Source organism: Erpetoichthys calabaricus, chromosome 1, assembly GCF_900747795.2.
Source record: "Erpetoichthys calabaricus chromosome 1, fErpCal1.3, whole genome shotgun sequence".
Classification (NCBI taxonomy): domain Eukaryota; kingdom Metazoa; phylum Chordata; class Cladistia; order Polypteriformes; family Polypteridae; genus Erpetoichthys; species Erpetoichthys calabaricus.
In genome coordinates this window covers 157,856,598-157,881,812 of record NC_041394.2, presented here as the reverse complement: position 1 = coordinate 157,881,812, position 25,215 = coordinate 157,856,598, and the positions used below count along the sequence as shown (strand labels likewise).

Sequence of the window (25,215 nt, the reverse complement as noted above, 5' to 3'; positions counted from 1 at the left end):
GATAGCAGTTGGGGGGGGGGGGGTTTGGGTGGATGGTCATGAGGTCACTGGAAAGGTGTGTGGGACGATCCAGGTATCTTTGCAAAAGGACAAAGGGCCAAGTCTTTAGAGTCCTGGTGCTTCCTGTTTTGCTATATGGCTGTGAGACATGGACGCTATCCAAAGACCAGAAGTGAAGACTGGACTCCTTTGGTGCCATGTCTCTTCAGAGAATCCTTGAGTATCATTGATTTGACTGTGTCGAAAGAGTGATTGCTCACGGATTCCACAATAAGGCACATTACCTGCATTGTGAGGGAACATCAGTTATGGCTAAGGCTGCAACTGATGATTATTTTGGTAGGCGACTAATCGTTCAGTTTTTTTTCCCCCGATTAGTCACGATTATTTCATGCCTGTCTATTTTGATGCCTGTGACCTGCAGTTGCACATCCTGTTCTGGGCTCCAGTGCATGTCTTACCTCATCTGCTCACGTCTGTCCACCTGTGAATGTCACCCTGATGTCTCTGCATTAACACGATTAAAATTAATAATAATCAAATTAAAATAACTAGTGAAACATATGAATTTGAAAATAATCAGATGTTTTTATATTAGTGTGACCATCACAATAAAAAAGAAATACATTAAACAATATAATCTGAAGTACACATAGTCTTTAAACAAAAAAAGTGAATTTAACTTCACCAAAAATGGCCACTGGTGTGTCTTAAAGTCCAAAAGTTTAAATAAAGCTCCAATTCAAATAAAATAAAACAATGTACAGTTTATAAAAGATTCAGTTCATATATTCCTGATTGCAGTGCAGGAACATGAGCATTTCGACATGCTCTGGTGTGAGGCTGGCTCTCTTCTTTGAGACAATGTTCCCAGCTGCTGAGAAGAGACACTCAGAGTGAGAAGAGGTAGCAGGAATACACAAGAATGATTTTGCAAACAGAGAAAGATGTTTTAATCATCACACTCTGAAGGAAAAGTGTTGTAGTTTATCACATCATGTACTATAATATGCTAAAATAAAAAAAATGGACTAAAATATGTAACAAGCTAATTACTGATATGCTTCAAAACACAAGTTACCCAACGTTAGTTAGAGATGGTTTACTATTCATATGAACTCAAATATTATAATAAAATAGAACGAAAAAAAACTAGGACGGCTCAGCTACTCCTATTCACTTGTTTACTATAGCTCCAAAGACGTTAGCAAACATTATATTAATTATTTTAACTTAACCCTTAAACCGCCGGAACCAGCTATAATTGGTTTCCAATGCAATTTGCCAGCACGCCGGAGCCAAGTATATTCGGAAAAGTACATTCATGGAACGCCGCAACCGGCTAGAGTCGGTTTCCAGTGCAATTTGGAAGCACGCCGAAGCCAGTATATGCGGCGACATACATTCTGCGACGTACATTCATTGAACTCCGCAACTGGCTAAAGTTGTTTCTTAGTGCAATTCGCCAGCACGCCGGAGCCGAGTATATTCGGCGATGTATATTCATTGAATGCTTCAACCGGCTATAGTCATGTCTCAGTGCAATTTGCCAGCACATAGGGGGCGAGTATATTCTGCGACATACATTCATTGAACCCCGCAACCGGCTATAGTTGCTTCACAGAGCAATTTGCCAGCACGCCAGAGCTGATCAGTCAGTACCGTATATTCGTTGAGCAGCCAGCTCACCACCACTACTGGCCCCGGCAGAACTGCAGCACCACTGTTTCTGGGATTCAGCCGCTGCACTAGACGAACCTGCAATCATCAGTGTTTACCAGTGTGTTTGTGTGCAGCCAGTTCAAGTGCAGTTGGCTCAGCGATTTACTGAATTTCATCAATGGCTTCAGTTGCACCTTGAACATATAATAAGATTGTCGCAGTAGTTTTTTTTTAATATTATATATATATTTATATTTTAGTTTTTACAGTTCATTTGCAGTGTGTAAAATGATCAGTGCTGCAGTAATTGTGGTTCTCTTTGCATGAAAAAAAATACGTGTTCCATTAAAATTTCACATTTTCTTTGTGAATTGTGACGTTTACTTAAAAGGTGCAGCTAAAAAGTATTGGGCATCTAGGGGTGCATTAACTCCCAAGTATGTCTCGGTTTAAGGATTAACTATAATTGTCGAAACCTTGATATACATATTATAGTACAAACAACAACGTTAACACGTGACACTAAATTTACTTGCTAAAATTTAGCGCTCAAGAGACGGCAGCCTCACAGCTCCAGGATGCTTGCGTTTCAGATGCTCATGCATCGCGGTGGTGCTGCCGTGAAAAGAAAGCTCTGTTTTGCATAATCTGCATTCAACTTTTTTTTTTCTTTTTCGGTGAAGTGCTCCCACATTTTAGAAAGTTTCTGTCTCAATTTTTTTCCATCTCCTTCCCCCTCCTCTATCCGACTCGCCATTACAGCCACGTTTATTTTCCTCTACATTGTTCTCCTCAGACGTCCTTTCTTCGTTGGTGGGACTTTGTGCAGTCTTGACAAACAATAACAAATGATACTGCCCCCCAGATGTTCATGTAGTGCATTGCAGTTACAAAAACCAATGTGGTTCTTTGTGACTGGAGTCTCTATTGAAGGTTCTGTTTATGACTCGTCGACAATAAAAAAATCTGCGTTGACGATTTTTTTGTAGTTGACGTCGTCGATTACGTAGACTAATCGCTGCAGCCCTAGTTTACGCCACTATAGCCATGTGGAGAGATTCTCTGAGGTTGATCCGGCTCACAGGATCCTCACTGTCGAGGACATGAGTGGCTGGACATCCGGGTAAAAAACTTACCTAAGGCAGATAGAAGGGGGTGGGACTGGAACACGTGTCTGGCTGGGTTGTTGCCAACCAGGATCCCGAGCTGTTTTGCCACATAGAGGGAGAATAACTATACCTCAATATTTGTAATGAACTGAGAGGTAAGTATACACATTTTGGTGGTATAGATTGACTTACCTCTAAGAGCAAAACTAAAGGTAATGAAAAAATGCAAAAAAATAAGAAGTATACCAAGTGGTTAATAAAATCTCATATAACTTACTGGAATACAACTGAATGGAAATTAAGCACTATGAGTGTGAACTAAATAAGGAAACAAAATGTGCGGTTCTGTTCATTTAGGCCTGAATTAAGCAAAAGCAGGTATTTTTTTTTTTTTTTGTTCTTCTTGGACTATGTTTTACAGATAAACTACAAAATATAAAACAGCAGACACATATGTATATCATTAAGGAAGCCTTACCATGCAACAGTATGTCCACAGAGTAATCAAGCCAGCTGTTATGCCCTACATGGGCACAATCTACAGAAACTTAAATATAGCTTCCATGTATATGACAATATGAACAAACCTAGAGTGTGATATGCAGTTCTGCTTTAGTTGTTGACTTATTTTCAAGCAATTTCAGCTATCCATGAAGTAGGAAAGTTTTAGTCAAGGATAAAGAAAGTTACTCATGTATAAGTATTTTTACTTGTAAAGTAAGGCATAAAACACTATAACATTTGCACATTCACCTATATGTGCATGTTTTGTCTAATATAAAACTTAGTTTATTGGTTGCTACAATCTTGGGAAGCCAAATGGTAAAAAGTCGTTATTGTTAATATAGGTTTAGCGCCTTCAAATTGAACTTTTATATACGACATATCTTAACAGTGCTTCAAAGCATTCCATTAGTATTCAACAAAATTTAAACCTTGCTGTTATAAATCTTGTATACGCAAACTGCTTTTCAGAGGCCTGCTAGGATGACCTCTTGATCACTTTAAACACAGAGGAGGAGTGTGCATCCTTATATGGTAACACTTGGAACAAGGCTGCAAGCCATCAGCTAAACACTAGTGAACTTACTCAAACCTGTCTTAAGAAGAGTTATAAGTAAATAATGCTTTTGACTGCATGGACTTCATGACTTTACATTAAATCAGGGCATAACATTTTCATCTTTATTGTGCACGCATTATTGCAATATGTAGTCCTAAAGGTCCCATCAATATTTCAATCATTTTATATATACACAGTAGCATCTAAGAACGAAGCCAGCCACACACAAAAGTACAGCACACAAGCACTCATCCAGATTGCACGATAGAATGTCAGTTTGGCCTGACTACAATTTTCACTTTCATTTCAATAAATCCAATAAAAGTACACTCAATGTCTGTTTGTCCATCCTCCAGTTACAGTATTTCATAGATATCAATTTTCAAAGATTCTGTAAGGTTATATACCATTTTGAAGATTATGGTTTGTTTCCAATATCTTTTTTTTTTTAAAAGTTAATTTGAAACTGGTAAACAGTTAAGATTATTAAATAATAAACCTTATTATATGCAGAAAGTATCTGGCAACTTTGTTTACATTTAAGCTTTGTAAACAGACATATCATTTAATACTGAATTCCATTAAATTATAATTGTCTTTACTTTGATAAGAGCCAATTTAACCATCCTCTTAAAACCATTTTGGATAATCAAGTTCATATTAACCTAGAAAGAGGTTATGTATGTAATATAGTTACAATCTGCAAAAACTGCAGCATCTAGATGAAGAATTACATTATCTAGGCAGACGAGAACTAATTAAGACAACCCTTTTAATTTAATACAACATGGCATAAGAAAAAGTGTGCATGGATATTGAAAAACTATTAGTTTATTATAAATGTAAATAGTTTAAATAAGATCAGTCTTCTTCTAAAATAGGACATGGTTCCCATACAATCAGGTATACTAACATGTATCAAGTGCACAAGTTAATTTCCCAGCCATCTGCAGAAGTGTTCCTGTTCAAATCATACCAACATTATACAGGCTTGATATTAAAAGTTGCACTTGGTCACCATTGTGAAGCATTTGGCAACCATTGTTTGGGCCCGGTTGTCAAGAATGGTATCTACTTTATTTATGCAGTCCGTCCGTCCCCCCACCCCCCCTCCCCCTTTTGGGCAGTGCATTGGAAATGGACAGATTTTACTAGTTATGTGCAAAATTGGCAGATAAGCACACAACTATCCAACTGCTACTTGGTTTTACAATGAAGTGCAAGTTAAGCTCACGTACACTGCACTTCCTGGCATCCCTTTAATGGGGGTAAAGCAAGTTAAAATAAAGCAGTGTAATGATCATCCACCATGCAAAACGTGTGTGAGCTCAGGGTGTGCACGTAACAGGAATGTTATGCCTCCTTTATCTTAGTCTCTCCAACACGTTTATATTATATATATAAAAAAAAAAAAAAATTCCCACAGAACTCACAGCCAGTCCAATAGGTCTTCTGTGTGTAAGTTAAAGTATATGAGGATTAAAGACACACTTGTTACACATGCCCAGATGGAAATAAAATGAAAACATTTGGCACTACAAATGTCAAAAGATATTTAAGATTGCATCACAAATTACACTGACAGTCAAACTTTCATTGCATGCAAGATTAAATAGTGCTTTTTGGCACATTTGTTTACTTCTTTTAGATAATTAATTAGTTTGAAGAAACAAACACCAATATTTTACTAGTAATTTATTTGAATACAAGTATTTATATTTTAGAAACCCAAAAAAGTACCAAGATAAATGCTGTTGAATATTTTAGGAAAAAGAAAAAGGCAAAAGAAAGTCAACAGGCAGATATGATATGCAAAACCATCCGCTGTTATTTCGTATATACCCTAAGTTCTTGTCTATAAGCCGGACTCATGTATTAGCCGGAGACCAAAAATCATACGAATTTTTAAAATAAAATCGTATCATAGATAAGCCGGACTCATGGATAAGCCGAACGTACTATAACCTATAACTAATAGAAGGGAGGGAGGTCAGTGGTCTCACTCGCGCCCATTTAATTTCTTTAAGGGGGGAGAGAGTGTGAGATATTGCCGTCTCTCTCACTCCCCGCATGGCGCGGTTGGAGCGGCCGGAGCGCGTTCTTTCTGCTCTGGGCGTCGCCGAGTCAACACGAGCGCGTAGCGGTCATTTAAATTGTGATTTTATATGTAAGCATATTTAAATATATATCGCGGATTTCTGCGGACAATGGGTCTTTTAATTTCTGGTACATGCTTCCTCAGTTGGTTTGCCCAGTTGATTTCATACAAGGGACGCTATTGGCAGATGGCTGAGAAGCTACCCGGCTTACTGTTCTCTCTCTCTTGCGCTGACTATCTGTGATCCTGACGTATGGGGATTGAGCAGGGGGGCTGTTTGCACACCTAGACGATACGGACGCTCGTCTAAAAATGCTGAAAGATTATCTTCACGTTGCTATCTTTTGTAAAGCTGATTCCTGAAAAGACATGCTGCACAGTGCTTCGCATACTTAAAAGCTCGAAGGGCACGTATTGATTTTTGACTGAAAAACAAACTCTCCCCCTCTCTCTCTTTGTCTGCTCCTGACGGAGGGGGTGTGAGCTGCCGCCTTCAACAGCTTTGTGCCGCGGTGCTTCGCATACTTAAAAGCCAAACAGACATATTGATTTGTTTGCTTCACTCCTTTGAAGAGGAAGATATGTTTGCATTCTTTTAATTGTGAGACGGAACTGTCATCTCTGTCTTGTCATGGAGCACAGTTTAAACTTTTGAAAAAGAGACAAATGTTTGTTTGCAGTGTTTGAATAACGTTCCTGTCTCTCTACAACCTCCTGTGTTTCTGCGCTAATCTGTGACCCAAGCATGACAATATAAAAATAACCATATAAACATATGGTTTCTACTTCGCGGATATTCTTATTTCGCGGGTGGCTCTGGAACGCAACCCCCGCGATGGATGTATAAGCCGGACTTATGTATAAGCCGATATTCTATTTTTTCATTTTCACAACTTTTTTCCTTAGATAAGCCGCGGCTTATTGACAAGAACTTAGGGTATATTTCTCTTCTGGTTCGTCCTGCTTCCACTTCAAAACCGGTCTCGCCCACATGGCATTTCTCGATTCCTATTCGTCCTCTTCCATGTCATGCACTATACTGGCCTGCTGAACGCAATACATCCAACAAGTACTCAAAGTGCTGCCACAACGGTAAAGTAGCTTTAACCACCTTTGCAGGAGTCACCTGTGTCTTTACAACAGCTTCTTACACAGCAAACATCAAAAGCTAAAAATTATCGTGAACACATTCGAGAATGCAACTCTTCTATAGCGTTTGCTTCCATGGGTGCACAGATAACTCAACCTCCTGGCCACGGACCATACTGTTTTAAAATACACTGGCAAATTTATCACCAAATCTCTCCACTATACGCTAACACTTCTTCCTCTCCAGGATATGGATAGTTGTATGTTTTTGACACAGTGCAAGCTACTTAAGTACGATTATAAAATAAAGCAAACTCTGTATGCAGCGAAAATTTACTTCTCCAGCTAGATTCCATGCTCAGAACCATCAACCCCTTCCCTAAATCATACAAACACATGCATGAAATCACTCAGTCCAATCCAACAGCATCTGTACGAATGGTTGTCAAGGAAAACCCTAGGCAGGATTTACGACGATACAATGCCCTGACATGTCACACCGATGTTGCAGTGATTTTCGTCAGAGAAGATGGTGAACAGCCTGCCAAAAGGGACATTTGCATCTATCCCATAGGCAACTCCTGTAAACCGATTTCCACGCTCAATATGAATTGTGATCCTATGGTTTACCCACTTTTATTCCCTTACGGAGACATTGGCTGGCACAAAGATTTACAACATGTTCCCGATAAAAGAACCACCAAATGAATAGGGCTTACTCAATGCCAATTTTACGCATACAGATTAGCAATGAGGAATACATTTAGTATTTTGCACTCCAGCAGCAAACTATTCCAACAGTACGTCGTAGATGCGTATATTAAAACAGAGGGCGCACGTCTCAACCATCTCAGATTACATCAACAAGATCTGCGCGTGGAACAATACAAAGGACTTTCAGACGCACTGCAAGCAAACTCTGAAAATAATGTATGTGTAGGCAAAATGATCATATTACCGTCCACATTTCCAGGAAGTCCAAGATACATGCAACAAAACTATCAGGATGCCATGGCCATAGTACGTAAATTCGGAAAGCCTGATTTATTTATCACTTTCACATGTAATCCTGCTTGGCCAGAAAAATTCTACATGCATACTGCGTGTTTCAAGAAGTATTTATTTCTTCTTGATTTCTGAATTCCTTTCTCACCGTTTTCCGTTTCTATTCTTACACCACCGTATGCTACAGCGGGCGTCGGCTAGTTTTATATTAAAATATGCAGTGGATTTTTATAGTTTTGTTTATAAGACATTTGCAATACATAATGCGTATATATGGAAAAATCAATTTAAATTACACACTGTACTTCAGTCAACCCATTTATTTCTAAATTCACATCTCAAGCAGGGCTGTGGTGAAATTGGAGCCTATCCAAAGAACATTGGGTGAAAGGCAGGAATAATCCCTGGTTAAAGCACCAGTCCACCGCAGGTTGAACACACACACGGGCCAATTTAGCAACTATTCACTTAACCGGCATGTTTTTGGACTGCGCGAGGAAACCCATGAGGACACAGGAAGAACATGCAAATCTCAGTCTCCTTACTACGAGGCAGCAGCACTGCCACTGCATTGCCATGCCTCCATGCATTGTATTTTGTTAAAAAAATTTCTTCCAATTACTGATTATTTACTGCAACCTATAAGGAATCCAAGTGTTGCTGCTTATACTGATGTCCTACTTTTGGCATAAATCCCCAGATCACAAGTTTCTTGTTCTGTTGGGTGTGAGGATGACTACTCTGGTAGTTAAGTCTTGTTTAAGCTGTTCATTTTCAATTGCCAATGCACAATATTATATAAAAGCAAGATTAAAAAAAAATTGCAGGATAGAATCATTCAATGCACTTTAAGGAAATGATGTATTCTGGGGGTCTTTTTAAAATAACCATATTGTACTTTAAACTTCATCTGCTAATTAAAAAGTGCTTTAGCTGTGAAAGCATTTGAGAAATTACTCAAAAAGTTATTATACCACCCAAATCCTCATAGGCTATGTTTGAGCAAACCACATGACACATGGAATGGGTGTGCACATAACCACAATTCTGACATGTTAAGTAATAATTCTTCAGATTGAAATGCTGTAAATTAGCAGGTAAAGCAAACCGACATAACATCTTAATTACTCCAAATATAGGCTATTAACCTCCTTTGCGTTAGACCCGATCGTCACTGTGGCTGTAAAAAAAACAGTGGTAAAAGTGTCAGTCCCAAGTGTCACTCTGGCAATGGGTACAGACGTGTCTCGCATAAGACCCAAGGATTACTCGGACTGTAAACATACCAACAGCGTTTGCCGACTGTTACTTGGGCAATGGTATAGGCATGTCTTGTGTAAGCGTCAGGCCTGAGTGATACCCGGGCAACAGTGTAGACACATCTCACCTAGACTCATAATGGTATCTTGCAAGAAACGGTTCTCATCTGCAGTGATGTCGAGGTGAATATGTCTTCAGGAAGTAAAACTGAAAAGGCCAGTGAAATGGAAATAGTAATGAATTTGTAAGTGACGCCTGTGTCACTCGTATATTGTGTAGTGCACGGTTCATTTTATACTTTCTACACATTTTACAGTAGAAAGGAGAGTTAATAAAAATGTCATTTTTAATGCCAAAAAATTAATCTCTCTACACTTTTGAGGAAAAAAATTTAATACCAAGGAGTTTAAAAATGATAACCATATTTTAATTTTTCTGCAACCAAAAATAAATGCCTGGTTGCCAAGATAGTGTTGAGCTGTTATAGCAAGAATTATACAAGTGGATGGTTATTTTTCAAATAATTTAACATTGTTACTTTATTTAATCAGTTTGGGAAAACAGACATCTTCCAGCTAGTACAGTATTGGAGCAATTGTCATGGATCATTGCAATAACTATGCTTGTAGGAATCTAATTTTCTTTCCAGAGTTTCCTTAATTCATGCGGTAATATTTTGTGCAACTTGCTGGTCTTTTATAAGTATTGTTGGAAAGCAAAAAACTAGTAAGCTTTCATTCATCATTTATAAAAGTGACATATGATGCCAGGGTATGTCTCACTGGCTAAAATAGTCCAGCAGTTAGCAAAAAAAAAAGTGTTAGCCTGCTCTAATTTGCTTTTATAGCACATTTAACATTAGTGTAGATTCATTTTTTTGCAGGAGTTTAGTCAATTGAATTCTGCAAGGTGGTGCAATTTGGACGGAATGTTTAAACTACCCTTCTGTGTAAAAGCTCTCATTCCTCAACCATTGACAGTAATCTCATGTAATTCAAAAACATGTTGAATGTGCCAAGATAAAACATGAGCCATTTTTCTTTACAATAAACTGAGGTATGTGGAGGAGTTTCATTATAAAAGGGGAAGACAACAATTTTGACAAATTGTACTGTACTTCAGTTTGTTTCTCCAAGGTAGTGCTGGGCAGTATGACCAAAATTCTATATCACGGTATTTTTCAAAATTATACCGGTTTCGCTGTATTTGACGGTATTTTTTTCCCCCATGCACGAGTGGATGTTAACAACATTTTCCACTGCAATTACTGCAGTAGACTGGCTAAGAATAAACTATTCCACTGTCATAAGAATTGTACATTGTACAAAAAACATTTTAATGTGCACACAAGTATGAATACAGGTTTGCATGTCCCCATAAAGTGATAGTTTTCAAGGGGGTGGCACTAATGAAGAGAAGGAATCCCATTGCATGACAGTTGCAGTCAAAATATAGAACCTTTTTATTGAACAAATTTTGCAAACAACTTCAGCTATAATTTTGACAACATATTTTCAACCATCCAAAGAGGCATTTAGACAGTAAAATGTCCAGAGGTGCTTGTCAAACATTGTATTGCACTGAACATGTCTTAGAAAAGGAATAAATAGTAAATATTTTTTGTAAACCAACTAGACTTTTTTAATGTTAATCTCTGTCCACTGACATGTTAGTGACTTTTTTTTATTTTATTGAACTCACACAACATTCCATAAAAATAAATCAATTTTTACAAAAATAAGATCGAAAAAAAATCAACCCCCACCCCTATTAAAGTGACTTTTTAAACAACTTTACCATCATTAAACTGCATAATAGATGGGATTAATAAAGTATCTAAGGGGAAATTCACCTACTGCAGCAGCAGCATACGGATACAAAAAAAATATTAAAGAGTAATAAAAATGCAGGTAAAAACAGACAATAACTGAATAATGTTAATGTTTACCCCCCCGGTGGAATTGAAGAGTCGCATAGTTTGGGGAAGGAACGATCTCCTCAGTCTGTCAGTGGAGCAGGAAAGTGACAGCAGTCTGTCGCTGAAGCTGCTCCTCTGTCTGGAGAGGACACTGTTTAGTGGATGCTGTGGATTCTCCATAATTGATAGGAGCCTGCTGAGCGCCTGTCGCTCAGCCACAGATGTCAGACTGTCCAGCTCCATGCCTACAATAGAGCCTGCTTTCCTCACCAGTTTGTCCAGGCGTCCTTCTTAATGCTGCCTCCCCAGCACACCACCGCGTAGAAGAGGGCGCTTGCCACAACCGTCTGATAGAACATCTGCAGCATCTTATTACAGATGTTGCAGGATGCCAGTCTTCTAAGGAAGTATAGCCAGTTCTTTCCTCTCTTGCACAGAGAATCAGTATTGGAAGTCCAGTCCAATTTATCATCCAGCTGCACTCCCAGGTATTTATAGGTCTGTACCGTCTGCACACAGTCACCTCCGATGATCACGGGGTCCATGAGGGGCCTGGACCTCTTAAAATCCACCACCAGCTCCTTGGTTTTGCTGGTGTTCAGGTGTAGGTGGTTTGAGTCGCACCATTTAACAAAGTCCTTGATGAGGTTCCTATGCTCCTCCTCCTGCCCACTCCTGATGCAGCTCACGATAGCAGTGTCATCAGCGAACTTTTGCACGTGGCAGGACTCCGAGTTGTATTGGAAGTCCGATGTATATAGGCTGAACAGGACCGGAGAAAGTACAGTCCCGTTTCTTTTGCCGGTCCCTACCAGTACCCGAAAAACAAAGTAGGAAGTATGCTGTAATTTTCCTGTTGGCCATGATGTGCATCTGCGTCTCTGTTTGCTGTGAGTTGCATGGCTGCATTGCCGCCTTCCCTGAAAAGGACCCAAAACCCAAATTTGTGGGCTGCGTGTCTCGCATATCTGATTTTATGGAACGTGTTACTCGTATTCCTGCATACCTGTAAGCTGTAGATTTGAGTTCAAAAAGGATCAAAGGGGCTGCATGAGTTTTGGTGTGACAGATAACCCATAGCAATTTATTTAAGTACTGTATATAATATAAAAGTGTGCTATATAAATGAGTAAAATCAGTCTGCCATGGTGTGTTAACTGAAAATTTAAGCTGTTGTCAAGAAAGCTCACCAAAGCTTGAATTTCTTTCTCTGTTTGCACCAGCTCTAAGAAGGTGCATGGTGGGTTCCTTCCTCAATGTCTATATTTAGTGCTGGGAGGTATACCGGTTCATACCGAAAACTGTTTATTTTTGTTATGATATGGATTTTTCTTATACCGCAGCACCGGTTTAAATAGCCTAAACAACATTCGGAACGTGGCGCAGCAGGAAACTGTTCAAGGGGCGACCTTTTTTCCCACTGCTACACCGCTAAACACGCATGCAATGGAGTATATACATTAGTGGATGTATTACATGGTGAAAGTGGACAGAGAATATTCCGAAACTGAAGCTGTAGCAGATAATAAATTTAAACATGATGACACAGAAGAACTTTTGCCGAAAAAGGGAGTCATGTCTGTTGTCTGGAGATACTTTGGTTTTAAAAGCAGAAGGACTTCGTCACATGTCAAAATTAAATCAGTTTGACGTTTTTTTAATTAATTAATGATACAAATATAAATCTTATGCATCTTACAACAGTAATTGCTATAAACTTAACGGTGATTCTCTGACAGATCAGATTTTAAAAGGATATTACAAAAAACAGCAGAGCATATTTGTCGCTGCACTGTTTTCCTCTGCGCTTTTGACTTGTGCTTATGTCATGCCACCTCGATTTCACTTTCAGTCACTGAATTGGGCTACAGTGGCAGCAGATCAATCTTGTGGCACTTGTAGGTATGCTTGTAATCTGTGATGGTACAAAAATTGAGTTACCATTGACTACTTCTGAAAGTTGGCTTAGTCCATTATTTACAAGATGCAATTTTGGTATGACAAAATGTAATTGAAAATGTGAAATTTTTAGAGTCAATTATAATTTTGGAGGTTAAAGGTATGAATCAACTTGAGATTGAGAACTTTTAAAGACCTTGGTCAAATTCAAGAAATAGGTAAAAAAAAAAAATGCATTGATAAATTGGTTTAATGCTAACTTCTTTAACACTAGAATCCCTGAAGCCTACAAAAAAAAAAAACTCAAAATCCCGGCCCACCTTAAATCCTTTTCCAGCTCTCCATCAGCGCCTTAGGTTTTGTAAATGTCAGTCAGCACAAGCTGCAAGCAACCTGCTGTCCCACTCCGCCCCCCCACCACCACCACAGAAAGGGCAAAAGTTCTGCCAGCTCAAGTGGTTTATCTGGGAGTGAGGTGCCTAGAATTTGTAGAGGGTAAATTAATATAGAGTACACCCCCCAAAAAAAGCAAACTTTAATTATATTCTCTGTCATGTTCACGCTACAAACCCAATCCAGATCTAATGCTATTAGTTTTATAATAACTGATGTACTGGTAGGGACCGTCAAAAGAAAAAATTCCAAAAAATTATCACAATATAAAAAGAAGAATATTTGCGGTCATAGCATATTACGGTAGAATTTATGTTCTTATACTTTTCAGAATTAAGATTAGGTGCTTGTATTGTCCCAATTTTACAGGTTAACACTGGGTAGTTCTACAGTCTGATGTTTCTTTCCATATAGGACCATTTTTAAAATCAACTGAAGTAATTCCAAAATATTTTATTTTACACAGTCCTGAAAAGAACTGAATATGAAATAAACAAGCACACATTGCACATGCCTTTAAAGACCCAGAATCTTGGAAATCTTTTCTATGCAGAAATAAAAACCAACAAGATTGACAATTAAAAACCAGTATAATTATTCTTCCCAATTCCTCTGGTCTTCCATTGAACTGAAATAAGCAAGCCCAACTGCACTTTAATACTGCCTTTCAAAACATCTATCAACCTTAAGAAAAATTATATAACGCAGAGCCAAGTCAAAGGGTCTATTAGAATAATCCCTACAATAAAGGCTGCTAAAGAAAGCTTTCAGACTTGTCACACTACTGAAACTAAGTGATCTTGAGAACATACTTTAAATTTTCAAAATCTCTAAATACAGAATTTGATGTTTGTACACAATTTTTTTTAAAAGCTATTGTAATAAAGGAATATCTTAAAATTTGTAGTAATCAAAACATCTTCCATTCTACAGCTTTTCAACCTCGAAGATAGAGAGCAGTTCAACATACATGAACCAAAGGGTTTAAAAAAAAAAAAATATTGCTTACAGTTGCCTACTTAGAACATTTATACTTACTTTTCCTGATCTTGACTAGGGCTTATTTTCAGAGTAGGTCCTATTTTCAGGGAAACACGTTATCTGCGTGCCAACATTAAATCAGTTATTTTCTGTTGGCAGCACAGAATAACTTACTGGCTTTGTGGTACTCTATTTTCTAATTTTTATTATCTCTGCATTATTTTAGGCTGCTCAGTCATTTAAAGTTTGTAAAACGCATATGAGAATTCTACAGAAGATGTGCTGATAGTGCATTAACTTGAACTAGTGTGAATTTGAACAGACCCCTTTCAAAAGGGATCCTAATCAATCGCACTGTTAAGGCTCAGAAAATACACCACTCATCTTCATGGGAAATCACTGCCTTAAGTGCTGCACCAGGCACCATCTTTTCTTAGTAGAGTCTAAGTTGGACAGTCCAAACTGCTGCCCTGTTCATAACGCCTCCGTTTAAACTCCTTCAGTGCAGTGCACACGGCTTTGCCCTATCCACTGCAGGGACACTTTCTTTTGCCCCTTATCTCACTGGTCGAGACACTACAATAATGCAAAACACACATTTTTAATAAAAGTAGCCAGAGCTCTACTGTCATCTTATTCTGCTGTCCATGATTATTTTTAGAATACATTCTCTGCAGTACAGATGTTAATAAAAATTTAATTGCTGAAACAATTTGACATGTAGGCTATACACTACTTAACTGTATGTAAACATTTAAAATTTAGCTATAGCCAGTTGAAGGCTGCGTGGACTTTCATCTCCACGGTTGTAGCAGCACATGCTGCACTACATCTGAAGGACAAGTAATAAAGGCAGCTTCCTGATGTGCTCAAACACAGAAGAAATAACATGAAAATTTCTACCAGTGAACCACCCACCCTTAGCTACTTGTCCATCAAGCAGGTGGCATGTCTGTCAAGGAAAAAAACAGTAGTGACAGATGGCAGCGAAAGACATTGCAGCTGCATCAGTGGAGTGACCAGGGGCGCTGTGCTTTATAAGATGAACGTAGATCAGAGTGTCACTAGTACTCTATATTTTACGATACAGATATGTTATACGTATATGTAGCTGATTAGGCCTACAAGGTCACCAGTTGCATGTTATTTTCCTGTATACCAGCTGAGCTCTCGTGTAATAAGTCTCCAAAATCTCTCTCTGTATACATATGTAGAAATAAAAGTTAAACGCAGCTGTCCTGTTAGAGTAAGCCTCACAGCTACATATAACAAAATGCTAATATGAAAGCATTACTTTACGCTATAATATGGTATGCTTACAACGTGGCGTTAACTATTTTGTCTTGTGTTTTATCAAGATGCTGGAAGTAAATTAATTTGTAACAAGTACAAGTACATGTGCATGTGTGAAAACAAATGCAACTTTCCCTAAATGATGTTAATGTGAAATCAAAATGGATACTCATTGTATCCGATATTGGTAGGCAGTGTGCTGGAATGGCTCAAAACTTACCAATTCATGTTCAGCCTGTGCCTCCCAATGTAACCTTGAGCTAATTACTTCCTTAAATGTGCTCCAACTGATATCCGTGTGCCATCTTTGATATTTTGAGTACACACTTGCAATGTACCTTGATCTTGTAATTCGACCTTGAATATCAGCCAAATATGCAACACAGTTTTTAAATACAACACACGGCTGCATTTTAAAAAATAAAAGCTTCACATATCCTGGTTGTTTGCATCATGATAAAACACAACATTCTTCTTGTTTCAATACTGCTTGCATGGGCAAGGCAAGTCTGATTAAATATAAAAAAACACGCCTCTTGATACCAAAACCAGTACAACAGGCCAGAGAGAAAAATACTGTACATCAAGCTTCCCGACAGTGCTGGAGGCTTAGTGAGGAAACAATGACATCAGCCTCCTATTAGGTAAAACAGGTTCAAATAGTGAAGTGCTGTGTGGAGATAATTCCGTTTTCTTCAGTGGTATGAATAATGCATCTGGTACCAAATTGACGAAGATGTTTTGAAAACGACCTCAAACAAACAGTCTATCTTCCAGTCCATCCGCAAAATGTTTTGCAACACATTTGAAAAAGCAGAAATCACTGAGTCGATTTCCAATTGGTCAATTAGTTTATATGTACACCAAAAAAAAAAAAAAAAACAAAACACTAACTCGGATAAGGTAGAAACCTGGTTTCTTACAAACCTCCATTTACATGTGCAAGTACACAATATGGAGTTGGCAAAACCCTTCAACATAATTATATGATGCAAAAATGAGAAACTTCATCGGCCACCATAAATCCAAAAACAAGCATGAAGCTTGTGCTAATTTTGCATTTCATAAATATGTTTAATTGTTCATGAAGTAAATAACATCCATCACCGTTTTTATATCCTCAACCTGAGCCACTGATAATTTGCAGTATGAACACTGGCCACTGTGTCACCAGATCACACAGTTTCAACATATCTATAGCAAATACAGGTAAAATTCTGTTACAACGAATATCTTTACAACAAAATTTTCATTACAACCAAGTATTTTTATGGTCCCGACAGTTTCCCCATATTACAGAGTTCATAGAAATCTCATTACTATGAAATACATTCAGCAGATACTTTCATTACAACGAAGTACCAAAAAGACCATGAAATGCCTGAATGAATCATCCATAGAGCAGTTAGTTCTATGGTCGCATCTCAGTTGTGCACAATGATCCCCAAACAGAAACATTGTTAAAAAAAAAAAAAGTGTCTTTCTTCAACCTTTCTTCGAACTGTTTTTCGGCTGTTTCTGTGGTTTTCAGTTATACCTTTTGCTTATTGCTCGTCAACATTTGAAAAACATCCATTGGAATTTAACTCATTGTCACCCTACTATAGAAACGGCAGACACGAAAAAACGATAACAGTTCATATTAAGGAAAAAAAAAAAAACGAACAAAAAAAAAAAAACCCCCTTTAAATTTTTGCAGCTCTTGATTGTGGCAAAAAGAAAAAAAAAAACGTTGCCAGTGAATTTCGCCATCAACACTGTCAAAAAAAAAAAACAAAAAAAAAAATCTTGGGTTGCAAACATATGCGAACTGCTTTATTTAAAGACGTCGAAAAAGCAGTTTTCATGTGGTTCAGTGATTCTTGTTCAAGAAACATTCCTATTAGTGCACCACTCATTCAAGAAAAAGCAAAGTCACTGTTGTGAGGTTTCTAAACTCTTTTGGGACCTCACGTGTGTCCCGATGTGCAATCACCGTGTCTGTGGAAGACTGTTTATTCATTGCCGGGGCAACAGCAGGCTCACAGCTCTGCTGCGGCTCGCCGCCGAAGCAAACAGAAAAGATCTCAATGGGTGATGCAAGGAACATTATAAATGCAGGAAACAGTATTACTTGGCTACTAACCTTGCCACAACCCTGCTTGGCTGCTGTGTCTATGTATAGGAGAGTGGTAGATCCCACTACAATAAATAACTGTGGTGTTGCTGTTTCAAGCTGAATAAAGCTGGTTTTGCTAAAGTACGGAGACTCAGCCTCGTGTTTTGGGGTGCAAGACAGGGACTTATAGCACAACGTTTTAGGATTTGCTTCTGTGGCGCTTCGCTGCCTGCAGTTTTCCTGCTCTAGCAATAGACAATCTTCCACAGACGTGGCAATCACGCTTTGGGACACACTTCGGCATGTTGTCCTGTTGGGTGGGGGATAACTGTGCTGCCCACAGCATGCTTCCACATTTAGATAAATTTTTGCGTTGAATTCCTCCCACCCAATTGCACAGCAGTACTTCAGCCATTGGATTTGGGTATCATTCACACCCTTAAAGTGCATTACTGCACGGAAATGCAGAGAAAAATTCTCATCACCATAACTTGTAGACAGGAGGAAATTAAAATGAACGTGAAAGAAGCTACTGAAATGATTGCAAACGCCTGAACACAACTTAACTCAAGCTTTATATTGTAGCAACAAATACAGAATCTTATTATTACTACGAAATTTTTATTACAACGAAATATTTTTTAGGTCCCTGGCACTTTGTTGTAACAGAATTTTACCTGTAGATGAAGAAAATTAAACTGACACTTAATATGCTTCCATTACCAGATTGTGCACAGCATACTTTTCCACTTGGTTGTACAATTGAGTCTTACAAAGGAGCAGCAGTATATGTGCTAATTGCTTTTTTAATTGCGGAGAAACAGGGGTAACAGTCATTTTTACTTCAATAAAGTTGTGCATTAGGTTACTTGCTACTTTAAAAAGTAATCAGACTACTTAATGTACCTTACTTTTTATGCATTACCCTGCTGCTCTGGAGACTGTCTTGTTGAGCTTGTTAGAAATGTACATTTAGCTTATCAACATACATTTAACGATTTCTGAAATGCAAACAAATTTCAACCAGGCAAAGGATTTGCTTCAGGAAAATTTCTTTGTGGATGTTTCTACCTGTGGTTGCCAAAAAAGTGTGCGAAGCGAACACATGTGCAAGCAAACAGGGTGCAATTGATATTTGCAGACCACAAAATCTTTCACTGTAACCAGGTTAAGGGTTTACATAGCCAAACACCTGGGTTATTCACAGAAATCTACATCCGTTAACAAGCGAATCCCTTAAGACTGAGAAAATATCAGTAATGCCGGGCCTCCTTAATTTTACTTGCTCCTCCTCATCACTGTGTTAATTCCACACTGATAACGCGTGTTTTGCAAATGTGTCAACTGGCTGCAGACAGGAAGCCCACTATCCCATCCTCCACTGAGGCAGATGAAGTCTGCTTATCTGGGAGTGAGGTGTCTAGAGTTGTATAGAAAAATAGTTATTTGAAATGCATACAGTACAATTCATGTGTGTTCCATGTCTACAATGATTGTGTACATGTAGGATGACATTTCTTGTGAGGCAAGAAATGAACACAATTTATTTTCATGTTATAGCAATAATGACAAATGTTGAAGTGAACTGTGTTGTGTGAAGACTGAAGTCCAAATATCAAATAAACACTTTAACAAAAGGCATATCAATTGTACTTGTATTCAAGAATAAAACCGAAGAAGTAGTTCAGTTTACATGTTGCTGTCAATATCTGAAAACTGAAACCCAAATATCAATCCATATGCAATGAAGATGTTTACATGCATGTGTGTGTGTGTGTGTATGTATGTGTGTGTCTGTGTCTGTGTCTGTGTCTCTGGGAACATGGCGGTCTCACAGCTATCTCCTTCACTGGTGCAGGGGTAGAACTGCGGCTTCATAATCGAGATGTTGCCAGAACGATCCTAGGTCCTCCCTGCATTTAATTTAGTGCTTCCAGGGCTGGGCTTCTTTTATTGTTACTATTGTATAATAAACACATACATTTGATTTGAGTCTATAACAAATCAACGAAACAAGTGTGCTTTTACTCAAGAACAAAACTGAATAAAAACCCAAATCATACACAAGTTAGAGTCTTAACAGCCTGTATAAAGTTATAGCACTTGCAATAGCACTTGCAAAAGTTTGTTTTATTTTTTATTCAGTTTTATTCTCTCAGTCACATTCACACTTCGCACGATCTGATACTTACTTTTCAAATAAAGACATGGTATAACAAAACAAATGTCCTTTTGTGTCACATGGTAGCAATGGGCACAGCAACCACAAACAATACAGCTCAAAATGGTAGGTACATAAGAAGAAAAAAAATATTCCAAAACTGAAAACTTCAAATTACTAAACCAGTTTCAGAGATGAACTTTGCATATTCTGAAACTCCTAAAAACCATTTAATTGTACAGTATAATCAGAGATATTGATAATATTGTTGACAGTACCTACGAATGTGTGGGTTTCTCTCTCTTTTTTAATTCAACAGAAAACCCACCACTTATTCTGTAGTGTATCTGGAATTGCTAACAACTACTTAAAAAGCATGAATCTGTGCATATTTGCTTCTCCCTTGGATGTAATATCAGATGAACAGGGCTTTCAAAATGCCAAATTACCATTAAGAGGAAGACAGTGTGAAAATTAATACACATATCCCACACTAACATAAGCAAATTAAATGAGTTTATCAGCAGCCAAACACAATGCAAAGCCAATGCAATTCATTAAAGGACATTAAAATGGCTTGCATTGAATTGGGTTAATTATAAAGGTTAGTTACAACCTGACATGGTCAAAAATGTAATTAGTGGAATCATACAGAATTGTGAAAAAATACCAGTAACTCAACTGGATGAAGCAGCAGCAAAGATTAAACTAGTCAATTAAGTGTTTTTCTCCACTATACAAAAGCAGAGCATAGTTAATGTTATAAATTTTATTAAATGTCTTCCAGGTGACATTTTTTCTGAGGATGACAAAATGCTATCAAGTTGCTCCATAGTAAGGTTTATCAGAGATCACAGTGTACCTTATCTAACTTTAAAATCAAGAACTTCTCATAAATTGCTCTTTTGTGGCACAGGCATTTTTTTTCCCCCTACAAAAACTGCATCTCTCACATTCACATGATTTAGAAAATCACCAATGCATACCAAGGTTATTGATATGTACATATATTAAAACTTGACAAAAGAACTGCATACACTGAAGAAAAAGCTCCAGCATTCTCATAGATCATTTGACTATTTCATCAGCAGCCTATGTACAGTATAACAAGAGAACACATTTCAATAATAGCAACATTACATAATACTGAGCAAGATGAGATGCTTTGGATGTATTCATGACAATAAAAGTATAAATCCAAAGATGACTTCACAGATCTTAGCTGATCATGAAAATGATACTCCCAAGAAAACGGGCCATCGAAGCACCACCCTGTGACTGATACTGCGTGTCATAAAACACATTTACGCTCCCCCATCTATAATGAAATACTTCTCAGAAAACAAGAAAAAAAAATTGTAAAAGCAAGCAACAGCTTGGATGATAAAATTTTTAAACACGCTGTCACCACTACCACATCAGAAAATTCATTACCAAGTATGGAAAAATAAAACCAGTGTTCCTGCAAGGTTATGCAGTAAAACCATGATGAATTGTGTGGATTTAAAAGGGAATGAAAAATGTATTAATTTGTAAGCTTGTTTTGAATGAGTAAATTCTGACCATCCATGAAGGCAAAAATGAGGAACAAATGCAGATGGCAGAGTACATTTTACAATTTGCCTAGGTCAGTTAATTTTATTCAGCCATAAGTGCAAATAATATGAATTCTTTGGCAAGTTAAAAATATTAAATTTTCCAAGCACATCCAGAAAAGGTATGCATGACATGGATTACCGATTCTGCATTAGGCCAGTATGAGTGTTCTATGATGGATTGCAGCTCAATTTGGGGCTTGTTTCTGCATTATCTCAAATTGTATGCCAGTTTGAGTAGTGATTGTAAACTGGCCCAGTATGAAGTAAGCGGTGTGTGCATAACAGCGTGTGTGAGAGATGGTGTCAGTCCATCACAAGGCACACCAAGTCCAATCTCTGTTCTTACCTTGTGCCTTATCCTGCTTTGACAGGTTTCAGTTTAGTGAACCTAGAACTTAAGTGGCATGGGGATTATATAGAGATATTTAAGAGAAGGCACTTGGTAATAAAATAGATAGATAGATACTTTATTAATCCCAAGGGGAAACTCACATACTCCAGCAGCAGCATACTGATACAGAAAACAATATTAAAGACTAATAAAAATGCAGGTAAAAACAGACAATAACTGAATAATGTTAACGTTTACGGTTAAGAAATCTCATTCACTTTTGTAAATATTATGACTAAAGCCATGCCAAAATACACAGTTTAATTTGGAGAAAACAAAGTAATGAAACAGATGGGGTTAAATTAAAATAAAAAAAAAAAAACCTTAGTGGGCCAAGTTTCTCTTGGCCTTGAGTGAAAAGCCAAGCTAAATGACACCTTTTATTGGCTAACTAAAAAGATTACAATATGCAAGCTTTCGAGGCAACTCAGGCCCCTTCTTCAGGCAAGATGTAATCATGAGTTGCCTCGAAAGCTTGCATATTGTAATCTTTTTAGTTAGCCAATAAAAGGTGTCATTATGAATGTAGAGAAAAGCCAAGTAAAACGGCTAACACAGTACAACAACCTAGTACTCTTGGCCTTGAGAATGTCAAACCTCTGATACATGCACAACTAATTTTTATAAGAAGGTGCCTTACTATCTATCTATCTATCTACTTCTTGATTATTCCATAACATGTTACCTAATGAACAAGGTATATGGTATTGTTCCATACCTAGGTGTCATTGGTATCTGGTTTCATTTTTATATAAACAAATATCGCCATTTTCATAAAGCACTTTGTGCTGCATTCTATTTATGAAATGTGATATATGAAAGATCTGCAACCCTAAAGCTACTTATATATATATATATATATATATATATATATATATATATGGACTTTTTTAAAAACAAAAAACTACAAGTACAGACTATTTACTTCACTAAAAAGTTTTGCTGGTGCTATTGCAGTCAATTAGCATGACAAAAAGTAGTTGATACCAATTTGATCAACAACTGAATTCTAGATAAAAGATGCAATCATTTTATTCATTATCGTATGAACACGTATTTTGTTCTACAACACCGGAAACATTTTAGAAAAAACAAAATTTCGCGTTGGACGCTACAAATAACTAAATTAAATGCTTTCACAATTTAGTTTTGTTGTAACTTTTACACAAGTTTTTTTTTTTAATTTAAAATGTCAGGTCCTTGAATCATAACATTAATAAGCGGAAAACATGCAAGGGATACTGTATGGCTATGTGTTATTACTGCCAGTTTCTTCGATGTGTTTTGAAGTCCTCTCATCCGATTGTGACTCCTGTGTTACTATATTAGCTTTACTTTACCAACACAAAACATGCATTCGTGAGAACTAAACGTCGCACACACTGACCATCACGGACCTGTGCCATCCCGACCCAGCCTCACCTATTGCTCAACATAAAAAAACGATAACGCCGAGTGGTAAACAGAAGGCGCAGGGATTGATCAAAAGCAGTCATTGCCATAGGCCCAGTCAGCATGCAACCGGTGGTTGTTTTGCAGGCTGTGCCGTTAAAGCTAAAACAAAAAAGAAGCCGCAGGCAAACAAACCTGTCAGTCAACTAATACAATTCATACGAGATACAAGTTTCGTATATATTTACAAGAGCCTTTTGCTCTTGTAATTACGGGTTACACAAACCGCTACTAGTAACCCTGTTTAAAACGTCTCTTTACCGATTAATCCACTCGCACCCCGAGTTCCCCCCCCCCCCCCCCCCTTAAAATGATCAAAATACATATCATTGCTCCCTGACGGTCAATCAACTATTGAAGAAGCAAACTAAACGAACCCCTCAAAAAAACAAACAAACAAAAAAAAAAAACCCCGGGTAGAAACTAAAGTTCGTTCGATCAAGGACGGACGTCGTGTCTTATCAATGCTGGGGGTGGGGTGTAAGCGGTTGGTCATAGATGGATAAATGGATGGGCGTGCTGTACTTTACAGAGCCCATGGTCAAGAGGCGTTGTCTTTCCAAGAGTACACAGACGCAGCCGAGAAAAGACGCGCCCCATGAGCGCATATACAATAGTAGCTCAAATTAAGTGTAAAGATGGATGCACGAACGACTTTCATCAACCCCAAACCCATATTTCTGGTGTGCCCTTTAGACCCTGTAATGCCTAGAGCGTGGAGACAATGTTAAGCTTCAACACCACGTCCCATTCGACATTAGTGTTTTTTTACACAAGAGTCTGAGAAGTTCAAGTAAGCCTGAACCTTCCAAATAAATCACTACAGTTCACAAACGCTTTCTGGCCACAAATCGCAAAGGTTAACTGAGCTGGCAGAGGCAAACGGCCTGACTTACCCCGCTGATGGATTTCACTGGAGGTTTTTTGATGAACGAAGTTTTCGCTGTGAAGTAATATTCCCCAGAGTCGTCTTCCCAACTGCTGTATCCACTGCTCATAGTGCTGGTCCACGTCATCTGCAGCTCCGAAAAGTGTCCCCACCAGCGATGAAGTCGACAAAAAGTTTGGACAAGTTGCAGTTGCCCTCCAGATTGTACGTCGTGAGAACAGCAGCGAGGCAGTGGTAGTTACCCAGGCAGTTATACGCGCCGAGACGCGCGACATCAAAAACAAAAGTTAAAAAAAGAAAAGAAAAGAAAAAAATCTCCGCAGAAGTTACCCAACCACAAACATCGTTATTTGTACGCAACTAGAATGGAAATAACCGGAGACGCATCCCCTCCACTACAAATCCCCGTCTTCACCACTTCAAGGAAATTATGTCAGCGCGCTCGGACGACTAATGCTGTTCTCCCTGTTATCAGGTGTGACTCTCCGCGTAGCCGCCCTCTCGCCCATTTACGTTCATTGGGCCTCAACTCGTGCAGTACAGGCCGAGCGGCGTACTTTGCTCTGCAGACGGAAGGCGGGGCGCCCATGAGCGACTTTTCCCAAAGTGTATTATGTGTCGGAAAAGACACAACAACATGCTCACGTAAACTTCAAAAGCTTCATGGCTCTATAAAGCGTCCCCTGTCGCGGCGTGCTTCTTGCTATTTTATTCTTTCTCTATCATCAGTCACATGCTTTGTATTTTAAAAGATGCTGTCACACTCCATATGCCACCCTTCCACCGGTTTCTTATTTTTTTGTCTTTGCAAATTTGAAATTGCACCGTTCATATTTCACCTACCTCTTAGCGTTGC

At 38.2% G+C, this 25,215-nt stretch overlaps 1 protein-coding gene across 4 annotated transcripts in view; it reads right to left on the bottom strand.

Annotated features, from left to right (window-relative positions):
• The window catches only part of rassf3 (Ras association domain family member 3), a 162,495-nt gene that overhangs the window by 28,654 nt on the left and 108,626 nt on the right, over positions 1–25,215 (bottom strand). The window contains exon 1 of one of the 4 annotated variants that reach the window (XM_028792517.2): positions 24,367–25,043. The exons of the other annotated variants lie outside the window; for them this stretch is intronic. Coding sequence (XP_028648350.1) covers positions 24,367–24,486 — 120 coding nt within the window. The 5' untranslated portion in view covers positions 24,487–25,043. Of the gene's footprint in view, positions 1–24,366; positions 25,044–25,215 lie in introns of those variants that run through there. 4 annotated transcript variants of the gene reach the window in all.